This window comes from Aulonocara sp. 'chitande type north' Nkhata Bay, linkage group LG18 (genome assembly GCF_057382095.1).
Source record: "Aulonocara sp. 'chitande type north' Nkhata Bay isolate Kocher_YH1m ecotype deep benthic linkage group LG18, A_spYH_male_GT1.1, whole genome shotgun sequence".
NCBI classification, from domain to species: Eukaryota; Metazoa; Chordata; class Actinopteri; order Cichliformes; family Cichlidae; genus Aulonocara; species Aulonocara sp. 'chitande type north' Nkhata Bay.
In genome coordinates this window covers 36583677-36601688 of record NC_141361.1, presented here as the reverse complement: position 1 = coordinate 36601688, position 18012 = coordinate 36583677, and the positions used below count along the sequence as shown (strand labels likewise).

The following is an 18012-nucleotide window of genomic DNA, read 5'->3' as shown; positions in this document are numbered from 1 at the left end:
ACTTTATTAATCCCGAAGGAAATTAGGGTTACAGCAGGCAGCACGCTAATGGCGCATGCGCACTTACAAAGGAACCTTCAAACCTTTTTTAACTTTGCTTTGTATTGTTGGTTTTGTTAGTGTGTGGAGCCATAGCCTAAGGTTTATAGTGTTAACTAGTAACTACATGACAACTACTTTAACATGGGCATTTTAGGCAGTAGCATGAATAACTATCCCAACACTGCTCACAACTGAAACTTCCATGCGTGTGCAAGAAGTAGCTGGTTGTGGTGTTTGAAGGTAATGCTATCATGGGACATCCCCAACACTAAAAGTGAAAATGGGCCTAGATCCGTTAAAAACATGATGAAAATGTCCAGAGGATTTCCAGATTGTTGGCTAAAGCTCCATTGGGCTGCATGCTGTTCTTTCCAAACCCCATGTCTGGAGTTCAGAGTTGTCACATTGTCATTTGTTGTTAAAATGTCAGCTATATTTGGCCCCTTTATAAATTAATTGAACCTCAGTTAAAGTAATAAGTGTAATGAAAGGATTTGATTCAGTAATTCATGTCAAGTAGATAAAATCTTTGCACAGGGAAAATGCGAAAAGCGCAAAACAATTTAACTGAAGGCACAAATTAATGGAGACAAGAGTGCAAGGTTCAGACGTAAATTCGTTTGTGTGGCACTTCACGACGTCACTGTGGTAATTTTTATTATGTAGTTTGTCTGCTTTTGTGGCCAGTCACTGGCTGATACAACAGGGAGACGAGTCTCACCAGGATGATTACAGTCTTCAGCGTGTCTTTCGCCATGTATCAACATGTGAACACTGGCTGTCATTTGGCAGACGAGTGACTGTGGCAGCCATTGATCTGGTGCTTGCGCGCATGTGTGCATGCATGTTCCCCGCATGTGTGTATGCAATCTTTGTCTTCATGTGTGTATGCCTGTGCATGTTTGTCGCTAGGGGTTGGATGCTGAAATCTCGCTCCAGCGAATGAGGGAATATTCCTGGCTGTCATGTGACTGTGTGATGTCAGTGAGAGAGAGAGAGAGAGAGAGAGAGGAAGAGAACAGAGATAAAGACATAGGGAGAGAGTGTGAGCGAGAGAGAGAGAGGAAGGTGCAATTTACCCCCACAGCTGATCAGTGCAGTGCTCAGAGAGAAGCTGAGACCACTAGACTCACACACACACTTCTTTTGGCTCACTTATATGCACATGCACTGCACACACACACACACACACACACACACACACACATGCACTTTGGGCATGTCAACACACAAACTGTGAGGCATCACTTTAAAAAAGAAAGGATGCATTGCTTCCTCTGCTTTCTAAGCTCATGATACTTTGGATACCGAGGACAGATCTGCCTCCTGGACAAGAGTAAAACGATTCTTACTGGAGAGAGCGAAAAAACTCTGAAGAAGAAAAAAAAACTACACAAAAAAGGACACGCAATACCAGCAGAGATTATTACTGGCAGCAGCGGGTTTGGACAACCATTCAGTGGGTATTATCAACAGCAGCTGCACCAGCAGCAGCATCAACAACACAAACCTTCCAGCACTCTCTCTGGCGTTAGCGTCCCTGCGCTCCTGGCCTCCTCTCCACTGTTTCCCTCCAGTCCAGTCTCTATGCACCACAGTGACTGGTACTGCCAAGGCCAGATGGCACTGGGGGGGCAGGTTGCAACTGCAGCTCAGGCAGGGTCCAGAATAACTTTGAAGGAAGATCAGGTGAAATTAGGGCAAGCCAGGATGGAAGGTACATCGTCCAGAGTGATGCCCGAGGCTCCAGGTGCCCAAACCTTCAACATGCCGGCACAGAAAATCGATGATGAGGAGTTCAAAGGGGGGAGATTGAGGGAGGGTGGACTTAGGGTGGGGGAGGCAGGAGGGTCATTAGGAAGTGCAGCACAAAGTCCCAACAGCCCCCTGTCCTCCCACTCCTCCCTATCTTCTTCATCACCCTCACCTTCTCTCTCACCTGGGACATCCATTCTGAATTCAGCCTTGGACCCTAAACCTATACCCAAGCCCGACATTGGCCAAAGTAATCTGCAAGCAAAAAATACAGGCAACAAAGATGATTTGGCTGTCCAGGGCCAGGGCTCACTTTCTCCTGCAAAACAGACTTCTGGCCAAGGCACAACAAGCCCGTCCTTCACTGGAAGCACCAACTTAAGTCTTGGAAGTCAAGACGATGAGAAGAAATCATCTGGGAACTTACTCGGAAAGCACAGAGAAACTTATCCTGCAAGTACAACTGGAAACCAAATCCTCAAGCCATATTTAGAAAAACAAAGTGTTCATACACAACCTGGTGAGACTGCTCTTCCATCTGCTGACTTAACCCTGAGCAAATCTGGTCACACTGCTGCACAAACCACAGACCCACCTGCAGCCTCAGCCAACAAAACTACCACTAGTGTTGGACAGAGTGGATTGGAAAGAGAATACTCAAGCCATACTGAAAAGAGAACGTCAGGATCGTGGACATCAGAGGATATTAGTGTTGAAAAAGAGCACGAGGTTGCAAGTCCCAGAATGTGCCGGGATTTAAATGGCGCTGAGGATGGCAGAGCGGGATCGTGTCGTCCATGTAACAGAGAAACAAAAACAAACCATAGTAGTGATGCTCCACAGCGGGCTGCAGTGAGACGAGCAATGTCTGACTGTTCACATCTGGCTGTTCCCATGGTAATGGCAGGGACATACCCCACCAGTATGGGAGGCTCACCAGTGATGGCACCAAATGTGCTGAATTTTACCATGACAGGAACAGCATGCCTGACCAGGGCGCCCTACCAACACGTGGCTGTCCGGCGCTCACTTACGGTCACGGACGGCACCGAGGCGGCTGCTGCAATGGCGACAATGATGGTTTCCCCATTAATAACATCTCCTGTTTTGCCATCTTCCCCACCCCCAAAGAGACATCATGGAAGCTGCGAGAGCAATTTTCTAATTCCTGTCCCACCCCCTGTTGGAGCGTCAGCTAACGTCTCTCAAGATAGTAAGCTAAACACAGCGGGTAAGACTTCTTGACTCCCTCTATGTGTGTAGTTGTAGTCACTGGAGGCCATGACTATGCATCAACCAATCAGCACACAGTTTTGCTTGACTGAATAATATTTACGTTCTACTAAAAAAAATCAGTTTATACAGCGTATACTTGTTTTGTATATTTCTCTACATTTTGCTGACATCTAGTAGCATGTAAAATGCCTCATCTGCCAGAAGGTGAACTTAATATAATCCAGTGTTTTGGTTAATAGTGTTTCCCAAATACTATTAACCAATAAAAAAGAATGCCATGCGCGCAAGAATGCTTCTGTGTGACATAGTGAGATTAGATGCTGCTGTGCAAACAGAAAAGTAGAAACATGCGAAGCAAGGACTATCGCAGCCATCAAATGGCTCTGTCTTTAAAAAGTCCATCAATGGTAGATCTCACTGTGAGACCTAGTGACCCTGCATGCTCATTTTCTAATGGCTTGGGTAACAAACGCAAGCCGTTTGCCAGTGAGCACATCCTGTTGTATCCTCATTGTGACTCCTGTTAATGTTGACTTGAAACTAGTGACTAAACCCACAAAGTCATTAGCTTACTAAGGCCACAGGCTTCTATACAAAAATTTAAGTTTTAGGCACTTCTGCATTGGCTTTATTTATTTCCATGCTGTGTACTTGCATTCTTGAAAAACTGTGACAATGTAGTAGTAGTAGCTACGCCCACTGCTTTCACAAAAATGTATATGCATTTGGTGAGATGGACATTGCAAACTTGTTGGAGCAGCCCAAGGTAGTTAAATTAATAGTGTTACTTCAACCCATAGCCACATTGTATATTGAGGGGCATCCCACACTAGCAAAATCAAAACCATGAAGACTAAATGTGTAGAGGGTTTTGCCTTGCCAGGAGAGTTTATTATCTTCAATTAAATTTAAAATCTTCCTTATGTCACTGGAGCATTAACATTATACACCTAAATTCGTGAGTAGCAGCAGATCTTTCTTTGCCCTTCCTTCCTCTGCACTTCAACTGACCACATATCATTACAGCACAATTACATTTGGCTAAATTTAGCTGTCTGCTGTGGCTTCCTTTCAGACAATAAGCCAGAGTGAAAAGAGATGCATTTTAAATTTCAGTAAGAGGCTTTATTTCTTTATTAGGCTGCCATATCAGTTTCAGTTTTCACAGAAGCCAGTTTTTATCCACAGCGTACATCTAGTGTCATTCTAGTTTATGATAGCAGTTAATCAAGTTAATGAGCTGAGTTGAAAGGAGTGTATGGCAGTTGCACATGTCAATATGTGGAGTAATGTGTAATAAAGTAATGTAATAAAGGTATGAGAGGGTTATCTTACACGGCCACTAACTTAAGTTTGGAATCAATGTATAGCTAAGTTGCATGGCTAGTAAACACACTGAAAATAATGTGGACAGAATGACAAAGAATAAAGGAAATGACAGCAGACAAGAGCTGTTTAACAAGGTTATAAGATTTCTTGCAAAGGGGGAGGAAGAATTACGATGTTGTATTTGAAGTAGAGGTATGATCCATAACCAGGTCAGTGTTACATTGAAAGCTGTCTGGCCAATAGACGTTCTCCTCCAGGGGACTCGTACTATAAAAAAACGTAAAAGGTTGAGTCTCTTTTAATTGACATCTTCTCCTAACAGGTGATGGAATAAGATAAATCAGTCTGGGAAATAACATCACATCTTTATCGTGTTTCATCTTATCTGATGAGTGTCTAACATAGATCATGGTGCAGAATTCTTTTATGAGTGCCTAGAGATATTCAAAGGACATTTTCACAGGTTGAGACCGATGGTGAAACAAAAGCATGTGAAGAGAACAGGCAGAGGATTATGGGAGAACTCTGTCATAGATAATTTCCTTTTTTATAGCCTTTTATCTATAACAACAAATCATCTATAACAGTGTTCTGCCATAATCTTCTGCCTGTTCTCTTCCCATGCTTTTGTTTCATCATCATTGCGGGGTGGCTGTAGCTCAGGAGGTAGAGCAGGTCATCTACTGATCAGAAGGTTGGTGGTTTGGTCCCTGGCTCCCCCTGTATGCATGCCCCAAATTGCTCTCTGAAGGATCCATCAGAGTGTGAATGTGTGTGAGTGTTAGGTAGAAAGTATTTAAAAAGCATAGAAGAAAGTGCTTGTGTGAATGGGTATGAATGGGTGAACGTGGCGCTTTGAGTTGAGTAGAAAAGCGCTATGAGGAGTCAGTCCATTTAATGTTCCGAGACTGAGTAGAGAGGCCCTGCTCTGCTCACTTTTTGCACCATACCTTTATTTTAAGACTACTAAAGTAGCTTTGCATGATATATAGTTGAAAATAATCTTCGTTTATCTCAGTCAGGGCCTTAGTTTACTTGAAGGCTTATTTTTGATTAGCTGCCCTACGTGAAAGGTTTGATCAGCCAGAGTTGTTTTCCTGCAATGACCTTCTAAGGATATTCGCTGTCACTGATGTCATACAGATGCAAGAGTAGGAAAAACTGCCTGAAACATAGTGTTTAGTGCAGTCTAGCCTGATCCAGTTGCTCGCAGAGATTACTTGTACTGACCTCATTATTTGAAACTGTGTCCATGTTTAATGTGAGTATCAGTCATTGGAAGTGTTTGTGTGACAAAACATAAAAGAATAGGCTGAATAGACCCAATCTGAGATTATTTAATATGTACCATTTGCTCTTATTGTAATGGCTTCTGCTGGTTTACTTTTAGAATAACTGCATGCCTCTAACTGTTTAATCCATCCATTCAGTGTGTTGTTTTGTTTTGCAGCCTGCAGTTGACAGAAAGCTGGAACATTGATTAGACACTGACACTGACTGTACTCATTCAAATATAGAGCGGCTATTTCTAGAATTGTGTGTGTGCATATTTGTTCATACACACAGTATGTGTGTGTAGGTGAACAGCTTCCACTGACGTGAATCTTTGAGATTCTAAAGGCACACACCCACACAGACACACTCACAACAGACAGCATGTCTGCAACTTAAGGTGCTGTCTTCATTCAGCACAGAAGGGACTCACAGCTACACGTACCACACGCACAACAAAGTACACAACTGTGAAGGGAGGGGGCAGACAAGTGCAAGGCTCAAATCTTGAGCTTACACGACACAGACTGAAAATAAGCAGATATTAAGAACAGTTAGGCTCAGCTAACGGCAGCTTTCATTTAAGACACGTCTTTCAGCTGATGGCATCAAAAGCTTCGTTATGTGCTTGGACTCACAAACAAGACACAGCTTACAGCAGCTGCCTGTGGTTTTTAGAGCTCATTCAAAGGACTGAGACTGGTACTTATATAGGTGTTTTGTGCTCGAACTAGGCACTCAAAGCTCTTTTTGGACTCTGCTAAATTTGGTAGTATCACTGGTTCCCGTTAATAACAGCAAACTAACGTTAAAAAGCAGCTGGTTCATCTGTAGCCCAAAACAGATCATGGTTTTTGTTTTTTAACTGGAGGTCAGAACACAATCAAATAAATCAGCAAAACAGTTTTTACATAAAATAAGTACTTTACTTCCTGGTTTGTTTGTTGTCAGAAAAGCTGGAAATGGCATCTTCTGGTCATGTTTTGTTAGTTTAATTTTGCTAGCTGAATACGTTTTGCTAAATGCTAAGAGTTATAACCACAAATGTTACAAAGTTGCTTTTTGTAACAGTGAGGCTAAAACCAATGAGGCACATTATACTTAAGTGCTTTTTAATTTGCAGGGTTAATGATGTGAACAGCATATATTTAACCCAAACCGTCATCTTTCATAAGTCTAAACAATTTGTATTGTGCTTCAGTGTAGCCACAAAGCCAGTGAAAGGAGTGAAACAAAGCTCTGATTTATTCCACCTTCATTTACAATTTACAAAATTTCATAAACACAATTTACTAAATTGTTAGTTTGCTACAATATCTGTTAACTGCAGCTCAATTAAGTATTAAATGTAATATCTAGTGTTATTCATTGTTTTAATTATTTTAAATTCAACATTAAATTTTATAATTTGTCCAACAGAAAAAAAACTAGTACTATATGAGGAAGTCAGGAGCAGTAAAGAAGTATGTGAGGGTGGTGAAGTAAGAGACTGGTGATGGGTCATGGTGGGGAGGGTATGACATTAGGTATCTACTTTGAGCCAAGGGCGTAGATTTGGTTTTGGCATTGGTGGGGACGGATGAGTCAACAACCGAACCTGCCCCGTTTCTCTTTTTTTTTTTTCCTTTTTGTCGTTGCTTCTTGATAACAAAAGGAGAAATATACTTGCCTACATATGCTATTCTACATGCTTTTAAACCATTTAAAATTACAATTCATAATTATATAATGAATTATATAATTATGACATATAATTATACGTCAATTTTATAATGTTAAATTACTATTAAACAAATGACTAAGTATTTTAGACTTTAGTTTACTTCAGCCATATTCCATATAAATCAGGTATCGTACAAAAATAAAAATAGCTTCAAATACAGTCATGACAATAAAAGAATATGACTTTAAGGACTTAACAACATTACTTCAGTTATAATACACCAACATCTCTGATACATTAGCACTAAGGGAACACTGAATGACCTGCTGGCTACTCATCTAAGATTACCACAAAAGATCTCTCAGCAAAAGTATGCAACATTTTAGGCACTACTGCTCCAATCAAATCAGTGAGCTGGGATTTTTTATTCTAAACATGAACTACTGTTACAGCAACAGACATGGACTACTGGTGCCCCACACAACAACCCAATGTCCACTATGTGAAGCAGCCAAACACATGCCTGCTCCTCTCGTTAACTGAGATAAACTGCTGGCATATTGGTTTTGCATCTATACTGTCCAGGCTCTCCTGGTGGACACACAGCAGCATTGTTTAATCTCATTTGAGTCATTGTTGACCTTAGCCATCTTTTTAGTCTTCTGAGAGCACTGAAGCTTCTTTTAGCCTCAGTACCTGCGTTTTATCCTCAGATTAAAATTATTATTATGTGCGTGATGTGCCTCACCTTTGGCCCTGGCTCTTCCCCTCTGACTGCACTAAGACATATTGCCACCGGATAAAATAACACATTGATTCGTGCCATATAAAAAGTGAGACATGTCAATTCAGATTCTTTGTCAAATATACACTAATGAATCAATTTACATCAGCAGCCTAACAATTGTCATGATAATAAATACTAGTTAATCTATAGCACCAAATCATCAGTCAGTCACCTGTGACCTCGGCTCTTCACCTCTGAGCTACAACATGGCAGAGCTGCCTCTGTCACCTGATCAATAACAGTGAGACATTCCAAATACATGCAGTCACACATGAGCTTCAAATACAGTCATGAACCATCAAGTCATCATCCAATTTCACCTGTGATCTTGCATCACCATTACTCTCTGAGCTTTGTGTTGGTTCTTCTGTCACCTGACAAATAGGACAAACATGACAATAAGAATAAAATGTGCAGCTGCTTCAGTGTTTCTGTCACTTTGTGCAGATCTTGACTCATCAGTAATGTTTGTAGGGTGAGTGCATTTTTAAACAATTTGTGCAAACTGCACTACAAGGTGGAATATTTGCAAAATCATGACTACCTCATGATATTTTGTCTCAAAAATTAACCCTATGAATATGTCACTACCATTAGGATGGAATTATTGTGTCACCAACATTTTAACGTTAGACATATATTTTTAACAGCCTCTGTAAACTAATATCCTGGCTGCTCGAAGCTGCCGTTTTCTCTGACAGTTTCAATCAAAATTAGAAATGCTGCTCTGAGACTGAGAGAACTAATAGTGCTGCCTGTTGTGCAGTTAGTTTCCAAAACACGTTATTCATGGTTACATACAATTTTAGACCGATGTGGGCCAAAGCCTAGCATAGCCTGTAACGTTACTAAGACGGACACATTTTACGAGTTAACTTGACTTTAAGTAACTTGCAGGTTTCTTTGAAAAATACTTTCTTATATCCAGGTTCTTCCTTTTTGCTGCCATCCTCCTCTCCTCCTTGCAGGTCCTCGCAGCGCAGACTTGCTGCTGCTAAAACTAAACAGAGCTCCCTGAAAGGCACAGCCAATCACATTGGCCATATTTGTCACATGACGTAGGACTCCAGTAGAGAACGTAATTTAACTCTTTCTGCACCGCTGGGTGAATGAGACGTTGACAGATTTTATTTTTTTATTTTTATCGGGTTTGTTTTTCTTTACTCGAAGAGATCAAATTATTGGTGGGGACAATTCAATAATCACTGGATATTGGTGGGGACATGTTTTGAGCTCATTCTTGTTGGACAGGTTGACAGATGAGGTCAGGCAGGAGTCTCCGTGTACAATGATGTTTGGAGTTTGTAGACTTCATTGTGATCTGTACTGTGAGCAGGGAGCAGGAGGAAGAGAGCCTGGACAGGTGGAGGTATGCACCGTAGAGGGGAATGACAGTGAGTAGTATGGCCATGTTCTGATTTACACAGCAGTCAGCTGTTTCTTTCTCTCTCTGTTTTACTTACAGACACCAGCATGTGCAGTTGGTTGCTAGCAGCTGTAGCATGGTATGATGGTATGGATGATCTGACTTGTTCATGTTGGATGAGTCATATTGCTGGTGTGCCAGGGTGCAGTAATGTGACCGTGAAAACCGAGCAATAGAACCACCAGTTTATTAATCAGGGTATGAAATATAGTGGAAACCATAGAGCAGTCCTGATGTGTCTGCGGTCCATGTTGTTGAGTTTCTCTGAGTTTCACTGAGTAACTAAAGAATAATTTTGATGGTATCCTTTGTTCTCTGTATTTGACATTTTAGTCAGCAAATTGTATGCTGTGATCTACAAACACATATATCACCACAATGCAGTCCAGCCAACAAACACTAGCAATCTGAGGTCCTAAAAGCAGATATAAAATGGATAACACACAGGTTTCTACATACCTGTGTGTTATTGCTGAGACAGCACAGATCCTCTTTGCCACCACTTTCCACATAAAAGGCTCCTTGGGTTCGCCTCCCACAAGAACACCTTTCTAGCACATTTAATACTTACAGCATGTAGGTCAGATGACATATATATATATAAAACACCCAGCACGCCCCTGCGGGCGGTTTATCCTTCAAGCTCGGGTCCTCTACCAGAGGCCTGGGAGCTTGAGGGTCCTGCGCAGTATCTTAGCTGTTCCCAGGACTGCGCTCTTCTGGACAGAGATCTCCGATGTTATTCCCGGGATCTGCTGGAGCCACTCGCCTAGCTTGGGAGTCACCGCACCTAGTGCTCCGATTACCACGGGGACCACCGTTACCTTCACCCTCCACATCCTCTCGAGCTCTTCTCTGAGCCCTTGGTATTTCTCCAGCTTCTCGTGTTCCTTCTTCCTGATATTGCTGCTTCTATCTCCTCCTTTGGCCAGCCTATTACCCCAGCAGGGTACCTGATCACGGGCAGGGCGTACGTGTTGATGGCCCGGATCTTGTTCTTACCATTCAGCTGACTCCTCAGGACTTGCCTGACCCTCTGCAGGTACTTGGTGGTTGCAGCCTTTCTAGCGGCCTCTTCATGGTTCCCATTTGCCTGCGGGATCCCCAGGTACTTGTAACTGTCCTCTATGTCTGCAATGTTGCCTTCTGGTAGTTCAATCCCCTCAGTTCTGACTACCTTCCCTCTCTTTGATACCATCCGACTACACTTCTCCAGTCCGAATGACATTCCAATGTCATTGCTGTATAGCCTGGTAGTGTGGATCAGTGAATCGATGTCTCGTTCACTCTTGGCATACAGCTTGATGTCATCCATGTATAGGAGGTGGCTGACAACTGCTCCGTTCCATAGTCGGTATCCGTAGCCAGTCTTGTTAATGATCTCACTGAGGGGGTTCAGGCCTATGCAGAACAGCAGTGGGGACAAAGCATCTCCTTGGTAGATCCCGCACTTGATGGTGACTTGTGCTATGGGCTTGGAGTTGGCCTCTAGTGTTGTACGCCACATCCCCATTGAGTTCCTGATGAAGGCTCTTAGGGTCCCATTGATCTTGTACAATTCTAGGCATTCCAGTATCCAGCTGTGGGGCATTGAGTCATAGGCCTTCTTGTAATCAATCCAGGCAGTGCACAGGTTGGTCAGTCTGGTCTTGCAGTCTCGGCTGATTGTTCTGTCTACCAGTAGCTGGTGTTTTGCGCCTCTGGTATTCTTGCCAATTCCTTTCTGTGTCCCGCTCATGTATTGACCCATGTGCCTGTTCATCTTAGCCGATATGATGCCTGACAGGAGCTTCCATGTAGTACTGAGGCAGGTTATTGGTCGGTAGTTGGAGGGGACCGGTCCCTTCTTGGGATCCTTGGGGATCAGGACCGTCCGGCCTTCAGTTAGCCATTCCGGGTGTCTCTCGTTAACTAGCAGCTGGTTCATTTGTGCTGCCAGACGCTCGTGGAGTGCAGTCAGCTTCTTCAGCCAGTAGGCGTGAACCATGTCGGGCCCTGGTGCTGTCCAACTCTTCATACTGGAGACCCTTTCTTGGATATCTGCCACTGTGATGGTTACTGGACCCTGTTCAGGGAGGTCGCTGTGGTCTGCCCTCAGATCCTCTAGCCACTGAGCATTGCCGTTATGGGTTGCATCCTTCTCCCATATGCTCTTCCAGTATTGCTCCGTCTCCAGCCTTGGTGGTGCTGTCCTCTTATTGTTCCCTTGCCACTGAGAGTACACCTTTGCTGGTTCTGTGGAGAACAGCTGGTTTATTCTCCTGCCTTCTATCTCTCTGGTGTACCTCCCTTCTATCTCTCTGGTGTACCTCCTCAAGCGGCTGGCCAAGGCTGTGAGTCTCTGCTTGGCAGTTTCCAAGGCCTCAGGTATGGACAGCTTGCTGTATTTCTTAGGCACCTTATTTGTCGCACCTTTCTGCAACTCCGTTAGTTGGCTAACCTCCCTCCGTGCTACTTTGATCTTGCCCTCTAGCCTCCTTCTCCATGGAGGGTACTGCCCCTTGTGGCTGTTCAACTTGTAGCCAAGCATCTCACTGATCACTGCTGCCGTATTGTAGATCAGCTTGTTAGTGTCGGTAATCGTGGTTGTAGGTATTGCCCGTAGTGCTGCATTAACATCATCTAGCAGACCTTCTGAGGGTACTTCACGTAATCTTGGTAACCGGCTACGGGGGATCCAGGTTTCAAGCTTGGCCATGATCCTATTTTTCAGGTCAGTTCCTCTCGCACTCAACGATCCTTCTCCTATCGCACTTGGGGCTATGTACCCAATCTCGGGTGGGGGTGATGATATCGCCCCCCTGACCTGGCGTCCTGACTCCTCCTTGCCGTAGCATTTGTGTTGTACCTCGTCAATCTCTAGCTGTGAGAGCAGTCCCTTCTTTCGAATGTTGGAACACTGAGCTACTAGTTGTTTCGCCGTCATTGTGGATGTTGGGTATCGAAGAATCCATAGGTCCCTCATCCTATTCATGTAGCCCCTTCCGCCGGGGTTACTTGCGTAGTAGCATTCCAACAACGCCCTGTTTTCGTCTCTTGCCCACCGATGCCTTCTTGTTCCAGTAGCCCACTTTTCGTCAGGGTGCCCTGGTTCCTCAACACCTGACGCGGACCTTGTTGATCCGGGCGACGTCCGAGCCGGCATGCCTTCATATTTATCTGTCTCGCTCATGTCTGCGGTAAGCTCGCTTAGCATAGGGGGTCTAGCCTTAGGACCCTTACTGTAATAAGACAATTCAGTGAGGGGGAATGGGTTTTCTTCATCATTGGGTTTCATCTCATTTGATGACTGTCTAACAGATATGATCTTGCACATTGGTTGATGAGTGTCCGGATGTATTTTATCACAAACCAGTCTCTAGGCTTGTATGAAGAAGGATTTAAGAAGGTTATTTAAAGCCACAGAAAGCTTGTCGCTGAATCTTGTGCTTCGTATTGCTGAACTATCACTAGTAAAGTTCTATTGTGGCTAAACGCAGGCACCACAGAAAAGGAATGTGTGGCATGAAAAGGACAGTATGTGTGCCTCTGCTCCACTGATTTTGATCTAATTGATCAAACTGGAACGTGTTAATGAAGTGTGCTGCCAACTCAGTATTCTTTTGCACTGGCTGGATTTCACTGTCTGTGAGAAGTTTCTATAACACTCAGTGTTGATTTCTGCCTTTATCGAAAGACTAAAAAAGACGCTGAGTAATATTGTTTGGAATAAGAGACACATTTTATGGACCTTTGCTGTTCACTGCAGCTGAAGACGTCAGGATGCCTCATTTCTTCTGTCATCAAATTCTCCTTTTAGTTTGTTTGCTGCTATTTGAATGAAATGGATAATATTGACTTATTTTCACCAAAATCAGACAAAGCTCTGCAATAAATCTCGGCCATCAAGGCCATTAAAATTAATTTAACAAAGAAGGCCTCTTTAAGAAGCCACTGCAGCAAATTATGAGTTTGCATTAACATTAGCTTAACCTTCCAGGGCAGGAAGTGACTTCATTTACAGTTTGATAAACCACCACAAAATAAATCACTGGGGCAGACAACCAGTAAAAAGAGAGAAGCAGCAGGATAAATAGGACAGTAGCACTGAATGCTGAACATACTGTGGCACCTTACCGGCACACGTGAGCCATCCATGTGGCAACTTTCCGTGCTCATTACTGCTTGTGCCTGATTTGATCTCTACTGCAGGCTAGTTTGCAGCTCCAGTTAAGAGCAGCATAAGAAAATGGATCTTTTTTCATGGCAGCTGTAGATGCTGCTTGATTGTTGGAGAAAGCACAGCAGCAGCAAGCTGCCATCGGTTGAAAGGAGGAAGAGCAGTTATCGCACAGTAAACAGGGGGCAAGAGGGGGGGAGGCATTAGGGTACAGCACAGCCAGGCCTTTCCACTGTCACAGTTACATAAGATGTGTCTTCATGGCAACAAAAGGCCTCTGTCGTTTTCTGCTCCCAGCCCTCAGCCCCGCCGGCTGTGTCCTTAACCCCATCGACCTCATTAAATATTCCCCTCTGCTCTCCTCATGTATCCCTGTTTACTTTCTTTCTTTCACTTTATTGTCCTTTTTCCTCTGTGGATCAGTTATTACCGCCAAAGGTTCTTCATAACCATGTCACACACTGAAAAACACTGGAATTTATGTAAACACGAGTATTATTACAGTGGCATGTTTAAAGTTTCAAATAATGTGGAAATTTTTTGTAGAAGTATCCCTGTAGGCCAAACTTCAGGTGTTTTTTGTACTCTTTGTTCTTCATGATGTCATTCTGTCATTCTCGTAGTGAGAAAAACACGCCACATTTAATTTGAGGATTTTTACTCTTGGGAGAGGTGCTGAAGATAGTCTATTGATGAATGATTACAAAAATGTATTAGAAAAATACACTCCGTGATTGCCATATCATCCTCAGAGATGTTAACCAGATACGGAAGAACGGGGCCCATAACACAGCCCTCCTTTCACCGTCGTTGAAGATCATTTTTTTGGTCTCCATGTTCCACCATAACTCAGATCACAGGGCGCAAGCTATTTAAGTATCTCCCAGATTATTAAGGACTCAGTTGGTGGTAGAGCTCTGCTGTTGTGGAATAATTTATTAAGATCACCATCGAGACCTTTAAATCGAGACTAACAACCTATTAATTTCACTTGCAAATGCAGCTTTAAAACCTTCCTGCTGGAACCTCATTTTGTGTTTGCTTTAGTTTTATTCTCCAATCTATTAGAGTACTCTGCACTTTGTAGTTATTAAGCATTTAATGATAGATGGTGTTTCTTAAAAGAAACGGTTTAGATATTTTGTAACAGTACAATACAAATAAAGACAAATAAAATCTAATTATAGATGAATCATAAGAGAGATATAAGTCATCTAGTTCATAAAAAAGATGACAGATCGACTCTTAAAAAGGGTTCAGGGTTGGATAGGGTTTGACCCCTCTGACATGGATTATTGTGAGGATACAGCCTCACCATTGCAAGCTCTTACATAAGGCAGTGCAATAAAATAGATGGTGCTGGCCTGTTTACCAGCCAGACCCAGAATCATCTGCTGCCTCGACCTACATAAAACCTTCCATGTGGAGATTCAAATCTATAAATAACAAAAGTGCAGTTGCAACCAGAAGATCATTTGATGTGATGGGTTTTGTTGGTGAACACAACCTTCAACATTAGCACTGTGTCATCATTTAGGTGCCACACTGGATTAAAGTTTGTGCTCAAGCTTGGTCCTGTTTGTATGTCACTGTATATTCTCACATTTCACAGGACAGAATAATCTTTATCATTTCACAGACATGGTTTCTTCATAGCCTCAGATGGCCTTTGCTTACACGGATATGACGAGGGCCATTTAACAAATAATGAGTGCACATTGTTAGTGCCAGAAAAAGCTCAGAGAAGATCCGGGATGGGTGGATAAGTCAGCTTTGGTTTCTTTTACTCATTACTACATTTGTCTTTTATTTTATTTATTTTTTCAGCAGCGGTCCCCAACGCCCGGGCCACAGACCGGTACCCGTCTGTGAGTCATTTGGTACCGGGCCACGAGAGTTGAGATTTTCAGTTTATGGTTTTCAGGGTTTTTATCGTTTTTTTTTTTTATCGTTAACTCCGTTTCTCTGGGTCTTTTCCCGTGTGTTATGAATAAATCTTTTTTTTGGTACCAGTACTGGTTTTATTTTGTTGTATTTATCCACCATAAATACAATAAACGAACCGGTCAGTGGTGCAAAAAAGGTTGGGAACCGCTGGTTTAAAACATACAGAATGTTTTAAATTATGCCTGGATGATTGATTTGTGAGGCTGATTTTTATTTAACCTTGTAGAAAGTAAAATGTTAAAACGGATTTATGCTTTCTGCTCAGATAGCACTTATCTTAAATCAGAATCAGAATCAGCATACTTTATTAATCTCTAAGGAAATTATGTGGGTTACAGTTGCTCCAGTATAAATATCAATAACAGAAACAGACAAGACTATTTAACAATACAATATGTTACAGACTTAAGAAATTTAAGAAATAGAACAATATATACAAATCACTAAATAATAAATATCAAGGATTGACGGAGGTGATTATAAATAAATGTCAAGAATGTTGACAGCAACATTACTGAGTAGAAAAGAGTGTGTGCAAAAAGGATGTAACTATTGCAGTGTTTACAGTGTGTTAGATGGAGGAGCTGTACAGGGAGATGGCCACAGGCAGGAATGATATCCTGTGTCATTCAGTGGTGCTTTTTGGTAATCTCAGTCTGTCACTGAACGTGCTCCTGTGACTAGCCAGCCCGTCATGGAGTGGGTGGGAGGTATTATCCTGCATTGTCTTTATCTTGGACAACATTCGCCTCTCCGACACCACCTTAAGGGAATCCAGCTCCATCCCCACAACATTACTGGCCTTGCGGATCAGTTTATTTGCATCTGCGACCCTCAACCTGCTGCCCCAGCATGCAACAGCATAGAGGATAGCTCTGGCCACAACAGACTCACAGAAAATCCTGAGCATTGTCCAACAGATGTTGAAGGACTTCAGCCGCCTCAGAAAATAAAGATGACTCTGGCCTTTCCTGTAAAGTGCAGTGGCGTTTTTTTTGTTTTGTTTTGTTTTTAAGCTAGAGATATAGAGATTTTGAGAATATGAACTAGACTGCACATAATATGTACATCCCCCTTTTGCTTACTGCAAAGCAGCTTTCAAAATCATGTTGTAAGTTGAACAGAATCTTGATATTTGATGACATTTATTAGAATTTTGTTACAATTTTGAATTTATATATGTGGGCTCTTTTGTCTCCAGTCACATCCCGTTACTCATTATGCAACAGGGTTTGTTAAAATAGTCTGACGCTAATGACAGCATTCTTTCTTTCGCAGTTAAATCTGACAACAAAGACAAGCAGGAGAAGACAGACACCGTGTCTGGGAAAACAGACAAGATTGACAACTTTGACAAGAAGGAAGAACAGCAGAAGGACTACGGCCCAGACAAAAACCAGAAGTCTGAGAAGATAATCAAAAACGAGGAAAAGCTAGAGAAGATGAACGCGGAGAAAAACAACAAGGCGGAAAAGGTGGACAAGCCGGAGAAGACCAACAAAGATGAGAAGAAGGAGGAGAAGGGTGTGAAAGGGACGGCCAAGTCTCCCACAGGGAATGGTAGCAAGACCCTGGCGAGCCCTGACAGCAAGAGCAAGGTGGGTCACATACAGACACGCATAAAGAGAATAATTAGTGTCATCTACGCACATTTCCAGCACGCAAACTGCACAGTCATCGTGGTAAAAGCAGTCACCCGATAATAACAAGTCTGACCTCCCACAGTTGCAACGAAAGCCTGTGAAGTGTCCTTGAGCAAGACACACAATTGCTTACAAATGCTGCAGAAGCTGATCACAGAAATCACAGAAACATATTTCCTTTATCTCTTGTGTGTGTGCTAGGGGAGGTCTGTGTGTGTCTGTCCTAAGTCTTGGTCACACCAGTATTTTACCTTCTGAGGCCCATGACATCATAGGTGGTAACCCTAAGCTTGGTGTGAATAGCATTTGAGGTGCGCCAGTTGGAATAATTGTTTTATTTTCTGATTGACAGGACTACATTACACACACACGTGCACACACACACACACGTGCACACACACGTGCACACACACACACGTGCACACACACACACACACACACACAATTACAACCATTTTGAGTTGCAATTTCACACACACACACATATATATATGCACATATATATATATATATATATGTGTGTGAAATTTCACTGCAACTCAAAATGGTACTCAGTAGTATGCATGTCCCCCGTGTGCTTGTGTGCATGCTGCCAGTGAGATGGTATCCTGGTGGATCTCCTCCCAGATCAGGACCAGGGCATCACTGTGCTTCTGGACAGTCTGAGGTGTAACCTGGCGGTGTCGAAGGGACTGAAACCTAATGTCCCAGAGGTGTTCTTTTGGATTCACGTTAAGTGAGCGTTGGGGTCAA

The 18012-nt window shown here is 42.8% G+C and overlaps 1 protein-coding gene across 5 annotated transcripts in view; it reads left to right on the top strand.

Annotated features, from left to right (window-relative positions):
* LOC147309116 (uncharacterized) overlaps positions 1 to 18012 on the top strand; it is a 131614-nt gene that overhangs the window by 80162 nt on the left and 33440 nt on the right. For 4 of the 5 annotated variants that reach the window (XM_086273586.1, XM_086273585.1, XM_086273584.1 and 1 more), the window contains exon 7: positions 16895 to 17214. In XM_086273586.1, the coding sequence (XP_086129712.1) occupies positions 16895 to 17214 (320 nt within the window). Of the gene's footprint in view, positions 1 to 1103; positions 3029 to 16894; positions 17215 to 18012 lie in introns of those variants that run through there. The other variant, XM_086273588.1, reaches the window with a different exon arrangement.